Genomic DNA, 13,883 nt, shown 5'->3' with positions numbered 1-13,883 from the left:
CCTTTAGATTTTGAAGTAGAGCATGTTCAGCTTTTATGTAGCCAAAGCACTAAGGTAAAGCTAGAGTCTTACCATAGACTGGATGGATGATAGAAACCAGTGTGTCTAGCCATCCTTAAAATCAGCACTTTTAGAGATGTTTAATGAATCCACCACATCAAGGATTTTAGGGATCCAAGCAGACTACATCTAGCAGGTAAATTTTTTACTTGGGGGAGTCACGCTCCAGAGAACAGCTATTAGCTGTATAGAGCTTAGTGCTTAGCAAAGTTAAAGTCATAGCTGATGGTTGAGGAGCTTTGTCTGCATGTGGCAAGTCATGCTCATCTGACTCAAAATTGGGAAATAGATTTTTGAGAGAGAACATTCAGGATTAAGTCTCCTTATATTAGGCAGAGCTACTGGTGAATCAGATTAGAGATCTTAATTAGCCATTTGAGAGAAAAATGGTAGATGTTGGAAGGGTGAAGTCTGTGTAAACTAGGAATTAAATAGAAGCTGCGGTCCATCATAATTTAGGGTAATAATTAGGTTGCACCCTGCAGGACAAGTTGCTGGGGTGATGGTGGTGGTATTTGTTTATATCCTGACTTGTTCCAAAAAGTGTTGTGACTGTCCAAAGAACATTGATATGAGCCGAACTTCTTAACCAGAGTGTCTGGCCATCATCTTTATTAACTTCGATTTTCTTTGAATAATAGAAGTATTAATAATTATGAAATAAAGTACTACTATGGTTATTAAGTTAATCTGTCTAAAGAATTAAATCTAACTCGAGTGAAGTTAAGTTTTAATTGTGTCTGCACTTGGTCCCTATTTTACCATTCCTTCAATTCAACTGGAAAGAAAGATTATAAGTAAGCAGATGAAAGTTATTCTAATATGAATATTCTAATTGTGTTTATTTTGATAATGTATCTCTCAGCTAAAAAGTTGCCAAAGAATGAACCACAGAATCCCGGAGCAAATTCTGCCAGAGGAAGAGGAGTAGACCTTACTGAACCCACACAGCCAACCAGGAGTCAGTGTTGTAGTAACTAAACCTCCAGTTTGAACTAGCTGGAATATTCTTCTGCTTCCTAAATGTTAATAACAGTGGAATTGGAGCATTTAACCAGCCCAGTATGACTTCCAAAAAGAAGAGACTTATGATAGAGTCAAGTTTCTAATACAGAATTATTTTAAGTGTTTTGAACTTAATTTTTAATAACATGCATGTGACCCTCTGAATAATGTTTCAGCAGTAGAAGGGGAAAATGAGAGCTGTGTGTACGCTTGTTTTTCCTTGGAAGGTTAGGGGGAATCATTTCTCATCACCAGGGATGTCGACAAATGACTATTTGAACCCACAGTTAACCAGCCAATAATATGAGAAAGATTTGGAACTTACTCGTTTGGGCTTTTCAAAGATTCTTTTTTTAGAAGGGAATTCTAAAGATACTTGTGCTTAGCTATAGTATTCAGGCAACTGGTAATTTCTCTTAGTATCCATATTTAAAGTGTACATTCCATATTTTAACAAATGAGCCACAGGAAAACAGTCCCACATATTCAGGGGGAAGAAATGAATAATAGTGGCATCTAAATTATAGCCAGTCCTGTTATTTTTTAAATGGGGTAAAAAAAATCAGATGTAAACCCACCTTGTTTTAAGAATATGAAAACTGATAAATGCATCTTAATGGATAGTGTTCCCTTCAAACATGTGAGGTCTTCAACAAAACTGAAACGAACCAGGTGTCTGTGATTCCGTTTAATCACTGCTGGCCATTACATAGGTTTTGTTGTTTGGGGGCAGGGAGGGGGCTTTTGTTCCCTTTGGACGTAATATAGTCAATGCACTAACAATTATGTACATTCAAACTTGATTATTTTAAATTCGATCTTCGGCTGTACTGTAAATAGGGTACTGCATTGTAGTCTCCATATATGTTTATTACTTTTCTGTAATATTTAAGAGTTGCTTAAAGTATACAAAATGTACAGTTACTAAAAACAGCTAATTTTTTCCTTCTCTCCTCCTTTGAAAGGAAGGGGCTTCAGTTGTTCCTACCTGGCTAGAACCATAATAAACAATGTACCAGTAATTTGTAACTTAAGTATTGCAATATGTTAGTAACAATCTTGCAGCCTTGTTTTCCAAAGTTCATTTTATTCTGATCAGTATATTGCACTAATTGTTTTAGGTATTTTCATTATATGAAATCTACCATGTGTCAGAGATGATTTAATCTATTTAAGTGTTGAACTGCTAGCAGAACTTGTACATTTACAGTAATTCAGAATTAGTAAGGAAAACAGTTCACCAGTGTTTAGTTTTATATTGAGGTGCTCAGGTTGGAATAAAGTGGTATAAAAAGCAAGTACTGGTTTTTCTCTCTTTTTTGGCGTGGAAGAGTGAACATATATGAATGGTATTATGTAACCTAAAATCTGCTTTTATATTTTCTTTACTCCATTCTTAAAATATGATTTGCATGGTATTGATATATTATCCTAATACCTGGTTCATTGAAGAATTATCTTTATATTTTTGTACTCTGGATAATGGGAACTTTACCTTTTATGTCAGAAACATATTCACTTCCACTGAGGAGAATTACCATAACTGTAATGTTGTCTCTGGAGCCAGCAGCTAAAGCAGCATTTACAAGTTCATGGCTAATATACTCAGCTGCACTTTCATAGAAACTCTTGGCACATGTCTCTTTTTCTTTTTCACTTGACTCTTTTGGCACACCATCTACACTGGTTGGTCCATCACTTTCTTTCTCACTGCAAGGATCATGGTTAGTCATTTCTGGTGGAAATGTTTGTTCATTTTTAGGGTTAAAAGTGCAATATTTAGAATATTTTGAATCAGTCAGATTTTCTTTTGAATTTATATTTGACATACATTCTTCAGATTCAGGTTTGTACTGAAACAGTATGTGAATATTACTTTCTGACTTAGAAACACTTGGTTCATTGATTGGGCAAAACGAAGGCCCTGGGGATGGTGAAGGTGTGTTTTGTGAGCTAGAACAGTATGTTTCTTGATACGCTTGAAACATTGTAATTGCCAGTGCAGTGACTTCCTTTTTATCCAGAACTTCCCAGAGTCCATTAGTAGCCAAGATAAGGAATTGACATAAGTCATCTATAGGGACAGATAGAGTTTGAGGTGCTGGAATAATGAATTTTTTCAGTTTGAGACTCCCATGAAATCCAAGTCCTCGTGTGACTCTTGTTTGCCCTTCCAGGAGCCCGTATGGTTCACTTGAACTAATCATTGCTCCCCTCTGAAGTACTCTTCTTCTTTCACTTATGTTTCGCGTAGTGTGTTCTTTGGTTAGGCAAAAGCTTTTCCCATTTCTGCATAAGACTGCTTGCACACTGCCTAAAAGATTATTTTAAAAAACCTAGAGATTTAATGAAAACCATTTGTATCAAAGTATACTGTTAACTTCATTACTTCTGTTTCAGTGCATAAACAGGCCATTTAAAAAATATTTTTAAAATATGTGTAATATTGATAGCATTACTGGAAGATTTATAGTAATTCAGATTTTGAACTGAGAGGCCAGTTTTTTCCTCATTTTTAAGCAAGTTAGTCTTTAAAATACTTCATTTAATATTAAACTAACTAAAACTGCAGATAATGAAAAATAATTAAATATTTTATGAAACACCTTCCAAGAATTATTTTGTAGAGCCAAGAATTGCACTTTATAACTAAGCTATATTCCATAGACCATTTTAAAAATGTTTAAATAAATGCCTTTTCAATTAAAAGCACAAACTGATTTTTTTTTTAAGTGGAGTTTGATAATTATGTAACTTACATAGTTAAAACCTGAACATATAAGTCTGGGTAATGAAAAAATTAGATCGCCCCTGTTAATGTCGGTCTTAGGTGGTTTATGGTATATGTGGTTAAAAAGAAATTAAGTCAACTAGCCCTGTGAAGAAAAAGTATGTATTATTAATGTGTTAAGTGGGTAATAGCTAGCCAACATTAAGTTAAACCCTTTGTTTGAAAATGGAAATCCTAAAAGTTGATTGTGTTTTGCTCTTGGTTCAGATGAACTTGTGATGTGTGCTTTATTGAAATCTCTGGGAAATCCAAATATAATCCTCTGAACAGATTGAAGGATGGTTGTATTTCCAAGGCTTTCTTTGGTTTATAAAGAAGAGACTCAAAATTTTTTTAGTTTGTTAGGAAAAAAAGGATTTTCCCAAAGTTTCTAGGGACATAATTGTATATTAAAGCATAGGCTATAGTTTTTCTTGATGTAGAATCACTTATTTACAAAAGGATATCTAAATTATTCTGAGATGGAGTTAATGATGTTTGAGTATTATTATACCTATGAGAATTAAAATTTCTGGAATCATGCACAATAACATTAGAATATTCTGTTTTCAAACAACGTGCTGTACCTGGAATCAAAATTTTGTTGGTGCCGGGGTTCAATTCCAATCCTCCAATTTTTTAGGTAAAGGAATTTAGGTTTCAAAATTCTGAGGTCCACACAACTAGTATTGTTGGACAGAAGGAGCATAAATTGGTGAAGCGTTAGTGTCAGGCGTAGACTGAGCCTATTGGCTGATTTACTTAGTGGGAATTGTTAATATCTGAGCTAATGGATGGAATCAAAAGATGATGATGTATGTGGAAAATGCTTTGGAAACTTGACTATAAATGATGATCTTCAAACTACATGACTTCTTTTATTTGTGGTTTGGTTATTAGTATTTTTTTATTGTCTTTGCTGTTGGTGACTCTACTTACACTCTGCAGAAGATAAATCAGTAAAATAATTCTTGACTTTTGCTGAGTTGTAAATTATTACTGTAGGAGCAAAGCAGCATGGGTTGGTATTGAATGAACGTGCCAAGCGGGTAAAACTGAATTGTTCTATTAGGGGGACGTATGATTCAATACCTCTTTTAAATTAGAAAATTTGTATGTGTGTACGTTCACATGTAAATAGTGCAATCCTAGCTCTGAAAACACAGGGGACAATTTTGCTCAGAATAGTCAAATCCACTGACTTCCTAAATGTTTATTTGCATGTAACAAGCAAAAGCCCACTCAGCAAAAAGAAACAGCTTTGTTTCTCTGCTGGGTGATTTGAAAAGAATTTAATACAATTATGTCGTTACAATGGAAGGGTGGAAAACTGGTATTTTGATTTTAGTTGTCTCTGCAGAGAGCTTGGTAAACATAGCCTTATGCACTATTTGCCTTTTTTTTAATTGCCTGGCTAAAGAGTAGAAAAGGCCATTTTGGCTGATTTTACTATTGTGAACATCCCTTGGGCTCGGCACAATAAAATATTCTGGAAAAAGGAACCTTAAATGATGGTTGCAGTTTTTGCTCTACCATTGACTTACTGTCTGACTTTAAGTGAATTAATTTATTTGACAGTTTATTCATCCTAATAAAAAGAGAGATAGTGCCTTCTGAATAACTCACATCCGTACCTGTGTGAATGGTGCATGAAGGAAAGAGAAAGTGAAGGGAGGTGCTCAGCATTTCTCAACTATTCATGCATAGCCCAGGAAGTAGAGGATAAGAAAGATTCAGACCATGGAAGATCATTAATGAAACAGACATGAAGAAACATTGGATGTACAGTTAATAGTTTTGTTTCCTGAACTTAGGGTTACACATGCTGTTAACTGTAAATGGGGTTGTTTATTGAAAGCAGTTGACTACATTCACCTGAAAGCTAGAATAATGAACAAAAAGCCCAAGGAAAATGGGAATTTGGAGGAAGATATAAAAATTACACTGTACGACCATTTATTTGGAGAACTGAAGGAAGAGAGAGGAGCAAGTCATCACAGTTTAAGAGGGAGGATGGATTTGCTTTAAAGAAAGGCTCCAGTAACATCTGTTTGGAGGAAATGAGAATAAGCAGTGAACTGTTGATGAAGACCCTTACGCAAAAATGTGAATGAATCTGAGCATAAAGACATAAAGTTACGAGCTTTCAGTAGCTGAAGAGATTGTGCTCTTCAGAAAATGTTAGAACAAAAATGGAACAGGGTTACTTCAAGAGCAACATGTTTAGGGACATTAATCATATGGGGATTAAAGAAAACTGAGATGATACTCAAGCTTTTTTAAGGTGACGTGTATGGTCAAGCAAAGTATCCTTATGCACAGGGCAGTGATGTAACTGCCCCCTTCAATGGCTGGGTTATCTCCAGCTTGTGAAAAGAAAGAGTATCCCTGTAAAACTGAAAGGGCAAGCTCAAGATTTCTTTTCAGATAAAGCCAGAAAAGTCACTTACTGTTGAAGTTAACAGGAAAGCTTTAAGAAAGGACTGGAGGAAAGAAGAAGAGAAACTTTATGTGGTGTTAAGAAAAGAAAATATACGGGGCCGGCCCAGTGGCGCAGCGGTTAAGTTCGCACGTTCCGCTTCTCGGCGGCCCGGGGTTCGCTGGTTCGGATCCCGGGTGTGGACATGGCACTGCTTGGCAGCCATGCTGTGGTAGGAGTCCCATGTATAAACTAGAGGAAGATGGGCACGGATGTTAGCTCAGAGGCAGGCTTCCTCAGCAAAAAGAGGAGGACTGGCAGTAGTTAGCTGAGGGCTAATCTTCCTCCAAAAAAAAGAAAGAAAAGAAAATATACTTAGGATGCATGAGTGCCCTGGGATAAAAAGATGACATGATTTAGAAGAAAGAGCATGAGGAAGTAGAACGACTGGGAGCCTGACACACTAGGACTTCAATGCCAGTTTTGTGTCTGTGTGACCTTCATTAAGTCACTTTATTTCCCTGAGTAACAATTTTCTACCTGCAATGTTATTTTTTGTCAAGGTTCTTGTGAAGATTTAAGAAGGTAATTTAATAAGTAGACACTTGATAAAGGATATTTTCCTTTGTGTTCCATGAAGAGGAAAGCAGGCGAAGAGAGTCTATCCAAAACAGATTGAGACAAAGCTATAACTGTTGCATTTCAGACCTCTTTATAAAAAGAAGTGTAAGAAAATCTTTATGAAGTAGAATTACAGGCTTAAGGGAGTAGGGAGTAGTAACTTAGAACTTAGGAAATGAGGAAACTGTGAGGGCAAGAAAAAGGAGCAATTACAAAGGAGCCGAAATAAATTAAGGAAATGTAAACAGTGAAGTATTGGAAGCATAATGGAAATGCATGTAAATGAGATGAGGGAAACAACTCATAACCAGTTTTCTTCAGGACTCTAGTTTTGGCAAAAGAGACTGAATTTGCTTCTGTGCATGGACACCAGGTTTATGACTCTTCCTACTGATGATTAGCATGAGAATCTTACTAATGGGGAGCTTGTTTTCATTGGACGTTCAAAAGATCCCTTTGTTTTGTAAGATGTGTGAGCATGAAATTCATGCTCACCATTGTACATCTGGAGCCTAACAATACTTTACACATTGGTCTCAACTAGTTGTCAAATATTTGTTGAATGTATCCTCAGAATCAGGTTTGTATGAATGTGAGTCCACCACCAACATCCCCCCAAAAAAGGGAGAGGAAGAAGGTAAAGCATATAAATGTCAATGTTAAGATGGTCTCTTTCCTGTACAAAGTAAGGCGCTTTTGGAGTTGAATTAAGTTTTGGGGGAAAAGGATAGGGCTGGAAATAATTTTAAAAGCAACTTATTAAGACCACTATGAGTGAGCAGAAATATTCACATCTATAAGGACAATTGCATTGAGACAGGAAAATCACAAAAAGTTAAATGAGATCTGCAAATACAGCATCAATCATGAATGAAGAAAGTGAAGACTACATAAGAATGAAGATAACACCATAAAAACAGAAGAAAGCTATAGGTGTTCGTTTGAACTAGCGGAACTTCGAGTCTAAAGGATATGAGTCCTGGCTCACTCACTAGGTACGCAACCTTATATAATACTCTGGTGAGCCTCAATCTTCTCATGTATTAGAATGTGATTATCCATACCTCAGAGGTTGGGAGGTTTTGATAAAAGAATCACTTCATAAACTTGAGTAGAAGAGAAGGAAGAGAGTTTGAAGTGGCCAACAATTATGAAATTGTGAATAATAGAGAAACAGTAAAGTCATGCTTGGTCTCTGGATCTAGAGTGAGCTCATGGGATAGAAAACTAGGACACTAGGAAATAGGAAACAGAAGTTTCTGGGTCCTCATTAAAAAGAATTATTAAGAATATGTACAATCTAGGTGTAAAAAATATTACAAAGGAGCAGTAATGTGGCAATCTGGGTCTTGGATTGACTGTCTCACAGGGAACAAAACATCCAGATTAATATATATACTTTGGCATACGCATTTATGAGCTAGCAAGAAAGTAAAGAATTCTCAGGTCAAAAAAGTAATGGCTGAATCCCAGAGTTTGCCAAGAGCAAAAGCCAGCTTTTACCTGAGAGCATTTATTGAGCTGAATAAATAAGCTTTGAATTTTCACAGGGTTGTGGAAAAGGAAACAAATCTAGGGCTTGTCCAAAGTGGAGAAGACTAATGGTTCTCCCCAACAAAGCTAGGACCCCAAAGGACCGTACCCTCACTGAAACAGTGAACCCAAAATAAACATATGCCCCTTACACCCAGACTGCCAGAAAAAATGGAGTACTTCAAACTGATGCTGAACAGCAGAGGAAAGAAAGGGAACCACAAGGAGTTTGGAACCACCAACCTTCATGTATTTTTAGTCTGGAAAACCTCAACTTAGTCATTTAATTCAGATTGATACTGTTAACAGGAGAACATCAGGCAGTAGTAAACGCATACTCTGGATGACACAGCCCTCAAATAATTCCCCAAAATATAAATTCTAGGGAATTTCTTCTGCTTCTAGCCAAGATGCAATAACATTGACTGGATTTACCCTTTCATCTGTGTTGATGAGACAGACTGAGAGTCCAAGGAGACCAAGGCAGCTAGAGTTCCCCTAGGACAGAGTACCAGAAGGAAGAGAGCTGCATAGAGAACCCCAGAGATCTGCAGAGAAGCTTCCTCAAGTATTCAATAGGGTACTGATCAATGAGTTTTTATGAGGAAAGCCCCCAACATTGTGGGTGAACTATTTGAAAAGGATTAGAGAGAACATTGCCCAGTGCTTACACGAGGAAAAATCAATGCTTGTTCCAACCAGTCAGACTGAAAAAATATATTTCATGGGTCATTGGGTAGCATACGGAGGAAGGCCTTGCCTCAGTAATGGGAGATATCGCAATCCAATTGGGCACTGTTCTTGACATACCTGACAAATCAGAAAAGCAAGATCTGAAAGGATCAAACTGTTTCTAAGTAACTTCATTCAAGAATAAAGCTCAAGAAGATAAATTCAAAATAAAAAATGTTTGCATGCTAACCTCTGTAACCTGTGAATATGATCTTATTTGTAAAAAAGGTCTTTGCAAATGTAATTGAGGGTCTTGAGAGATGAGATCATCCTGGATTATCAAAGTTGGTCCTAAATCCAAGGAGCAGTCTAAGGCAGAGAAGAGACACACAGAGAAAGGAGTAGAAAGCCATGTGAAGATGGAAGCAGAGATTGGAGTTTTGCAGCCACAGGCCAAGGAGTGCATGGAGCCAGTAGAAGCTGAAAGAAGCAAGAAAAGATTCTCCCCTAGAGACTTCAGAGGACCTTGCCAACACCTTGATTTGGGGCTCTGGCTTTCAGAACTGTGAGAAAATGGATTTTTGTTATTTAAGCTGCCAAGTTTGTGATAATTTGTTATGGCAGCCCTAGGAAACTAGAATGCCAGGCATGCAAATAAGCAGGAAAATACTACCCACAATAAAATGAAAAATCAATCAACTGAAACCAACCCCAAACTGACACAGATGTTGGAATTAGTAGGCAAGAACATCAAAAGTTATAACTACGTTCCATATATTCAAAAAGTTAAGTATACACATGGAAGATAACCTTAAAAATAAAACTTTTGAAGATGAAAAATACGTTAGAAATAAAAAATATGATGGGTGTGAATTTGGCAGATGACACATTGCAGAAGAAAAGATTAGTCATCTTGAAGACACAACAATAGAAACTGTCTAAAACAAAGCATAGAGAGAAAAAGAAGTTTTAAAACATGAAAAGAGCATTAAGGAGCCACGAGACAATTTAAGTTGGTCTAAAGTACATAACTGAAATGCCTTAGGAAGAGGAAAAAGTTGAGGAGAAAAAAAGTTGAGGTAAATCACATCAAATTGCTTAAAACTAATGATAACATCTTTAAACCAGCCAAAGGGGAAAACCCATAACATGGACAAAGGAACACAGATAATGGTGACAACAGATTTCTAATCATAAATGATGCAAGCCAGAAGACAATGGAGCAATATTTTTAACAACCTGAAAGGAAAAGAATCTATCAACCTAGAATTTTGTACCAAATGAACATATCTTTCAAAACAAAGGTGTAAATAAAGTCTTAAGAATTTATCACCAGAAGACACATTACAAAAACTATTAAAGGAAGTTTTCAAGCAGAAGGAAAATGATACTAGACAAATATAGATCTACACAAAGGAATAAAAAGCACCAAGAATGGTAACTACATGGGTAAATGTATCACTTTTTCTTACTGAAATCTATTTAAAAGATAATCAAATGTTTAAAAAATATGTATTATACATATATGTTATATATTGTATACATAGAGAGAAGTTTTATATATATAAACACAAACTTCTTTATTGTGTACATATAAATTATGTGATCAAAATAGTATAAACTCTAGGAGGGAAGAAATAAAAGTATACTGTTGTAGGAATTTTATTCTCTATGTAAAGTGGTATAATATCACCTGAAGGTAGACTGTGAGTAGTTAAAGATGTATACTATAAACTCCTAAAATAATATAACAAAGAGTAATAACTAATAATCCAACAGAGGAGATAGAATGGAACCATAAAAAAAATCTAAAGAACATAGTAAAAGGTGGGTGGGGGGGGGGAGAATAGAACAAATAGATGGAACAAATAGGAAAAGAAGAAAACCAAGATGATAGATGTACACCTAATCATACCAATAATCATATTAAATATAAATGGAATAAATACCCAATTAAAAGGCAGAGACCATCAGAGTGGATAAAAATGCAAAGTCCAAATTTATGCTACTTACAATAAGGGCATTATAAATATGAAGACAAAAATAGGTTAAAAGTAAATGAATGGAAAAAAGACATACCATGATAACAGTGATCAACAGCTGGAGTGTCTATAGTATATCAGACAAAGTAGACATCAGAACAAGAAAAATTTCCAGGGGTAAAGAAGAATATTTCATGATGATAAAGCTTCAAAATACTGGAAGCAAAAACCAATAGAGCTTCAAGAGGAAATAGAAAAATCCACAAGTATAATCAAAGACTTCAGTAGCCCTCTCAATAATTGATAGAGTAAGAAGTCAGTAAGGACATAGTAGGAAGTCAGTAAGGACATTGAAGACTCAAACACTAATGCCAACATTTGGCCTAATTGAGATTAATACAACCCTCCTCCCCAAAATAGCAGAGTACATATTCTTTTCTAAGTGCACACAGAACATTTAGCAAGATACACCATAAAACAAGTCTCATTAAATTTAGAAGAGTTGAAGTCATACAACATATGTTCTCTGACTATAATATAATTAAGTCAACTTTTAGGGGAAATGAATTAACAAAATGAAACAAACACCATAAGCAAGAACCAATAGAAATCAGAGAGCAGAAACAAACCTACAAAGATATTAGATTCTAGAATCATCAGACATACAATATATTAAGTAAAGGTGTAATATATTTTTTAAATAAAGCAAACTCATAAATATATATATTGAGCAAGGGAAAAATGACTAAAAGATGTAGGAAAAAAGTATTCAATTAACAACCAGCAAAAAAAAAATTAGGAAAATGGAAGGGCTTGCACATATGAAGAGAGAATTAGTGAACTGGAAAAACAATGTGAAGAAATTTTCCAAAATTTAGCACAAAAGTGGGAAAATAAGGGATGTTAAATGATATTAATGCTAGAGAAGGTCAAATATAAGCTTAATCAGGACTCCAGAATGTGAAGAAAGAATGAGACACAGGTAACATTTGAAGAGGTGGTTGCTGATACCAACAGACAAAGTCAAGAAGCCAAAAAAAAAAAAAAAATCACAAATAGGATTCAAAAAAATCCACCTGCAGACACATCATAGTGAAATTGTGCAGTTAAAGACAAAGAGATATTAAATGCATCCAGAAACAAAAAGGAGTACTTTCAAAAAGATTTATCTTTTTATCAGCAACAATAGACTACAGAAAAGATTAGAAAGAGAGAAAATACCTGTCAAATTAGAGTTCTTTGCTCAAGAAGAATGTTTTTCAAGAAAAAGAGTGAAATAAAAACGTTTCACATGGTCTGAATTTGCCACCAACAGACACTCACTAACAGAAATAATGAAGGTTGTATTTCAGTCAGGAGGGAAAATATTCCAGATGACAGAAGGAAGGACACAGACAGTAGTGAATGTATGCTTAAAGATAAACAAATATTAAATGTATAAACCAATAATAATGTCTTGTAAAGTTTTTTTAAATAGAATTAAAATAAACCACAATATAATACAAGTTAGGAGACAAAGTAAAGTCTTTTAGAGTCCTTGTATTGCTTGGAATTAGGGTAAAGATAATGGTTAACCTTAGAATGTGATAAGTCAAGAATGCAATTGGGGAGTAAGTGGGGGTGCACAGATTTTTTTAAAACATATCGTGGAACAACAGAGTAAGGATCTCTGACAATCTATTCCTCAATAAAAGCAGTGAGAGCACTGGCAAAAATTGTTATAGTCAAAATTTTCAGAATCCTGGAAATTAACCAAAGGCTTGCAAAAATCTGAGCATTATTGAAGGAAAACAACTTAAACTAGGTAAAATAAGAAGAGTTTGTGGTCTTGTATCTTGACCTACTCCCAACCACTTCTCTTCAGCTCTGCAGTAGTCTTGAAAACCAAAAGCTTCATAACAATGCTAGCCATGAAAACCAACAGTCTGGTAGCTACTACAGGAGACAGGGTGGTTTTGGACCTCTCTAAAAGAATCCACCCCCAGAGAATTGTCACTATTCAAACTATCTTGAAACTCCCTGAAATGACCTTCATTCTCAAACCTTGTCATTATTTGACTTAATTCAGAGTTTTCTCAGTGCAAACAAACTATCCTCAGGGTGTTCGTCAAAAACAATGATCAACAATTGTTCAAAATCACAGCTGCCTGAGGCAGTGAAAGTGTTTGGGGCTGACAAGAGGCTGACCAAAAAAATGTATAGGAAAAAGCTGAGGAATGAGAATCTGTAGGGTGTTTTGAAAAGCTCAGACATATTCCTAGAAAAAAAGATGAACATGCACATGTGCAGGCTCAACATGAACCCAGGACCTGAAAAGGCCTTAAATTCTCACCTGTGACTGATCTTGAGGCTCTACCCAAGCAGAAAGTAAAAGCTAAGGCAGTTTGTAATTGCCTGCCATTTCTTACAAGTTACGCCTCAACAAAGACACAGAGCACCTCAACAAAGATCAGAAAACTGATTAGTTCAAGGCATTTAAGGAAATATCCACCTAGTCATTAGCTGACCACTAAGATACCCAAACAATCAGAGACTTTGTGTCTGCACATGACATAGGATAGACTTTACAGAAGTAGTCCATGAAAGTCACAAAACAAACAGGGGCAACAACAAACCCTGGAAAGGGAGGGCATGTATATTATTTTAAATGTCCAATTTTCAACAGAAGAAATTATGAGACAGGCAAAGAAACATGAAGGTTAGTCCCATGCACAGGAAAAAATAAGTCAATAGAAAGCATCCCTGAGGAAGTTCAGGCATTGGACTTACTGAACAAAAATTTTTTAAAACTTATACATTTATTTAAAGGGAAATGTGCCTA

The 13,883-nt window shown here is 35.6% G+C and overlaps 2 protein-coding genes across 5 annotated transcripts in view; one reads left to right on the top strand and one right to left on the bottom strand.

Annotated features, from left to right (window-relative positions):
- RAB5A (RAB5A, member RAS oncogene family) overlaps nt 1-2,363 on the top strand; it is a 29,582-nt gene extending 27,219 nt beyond the window's left edge. For both annotated transcript variants that reach the window (XM_001495318.7, XM_070239061.1), the window contains exon 6: nt 926-2,363. In XM_001495318.7, the coding sequence (XP_001495368.1) occupies nt 926-1,041 (116 nt within the window). In that variant the 3' untranslated portion in view covers nt 1,042-2,363. The remainder of the gene's footprint in view (nt 1-925) is intronic.
- Nucleotides 1-13,883, bottom strand: part of PP2D1 (protein phosphatase 2C like domain containing 1) — a 32,221-nt gene that overhangs the window by 1,760 nt on the left and 16,578 nt on the right. For all 3 annotated transcript variants that reach the window (XM_023620871.2, XM_070239059.1, XM_070239060.1), the window contains one exon: nt 2,561-3,379. In XM_023620871.2, the coding sequence (XP_023476639.1) occupies nt 2,561-3,379 (819 nt within the window). The remainder of the gene's footprint in view (nt 1-2,560; nt 3,380-13,883) is intronic.

The sequence above is a fragment of the Equus caballus genome, chromosome 16, assembly GCF_041296265.1.
Source record: "Equus caballus isolate H_3958 breed thoroughbred chromosome 16, TB-T2T, whole genome shotgun sequence".
Taxonomy (NCBI): Eukaryota; Metazoa; Chordata; class Mammalia; order Perissodactyla; family Equidae; genus Equus; species Equus caballus.
This window is presented reverse-complemented; position numbering and strand designations above follow the sequence as displayed.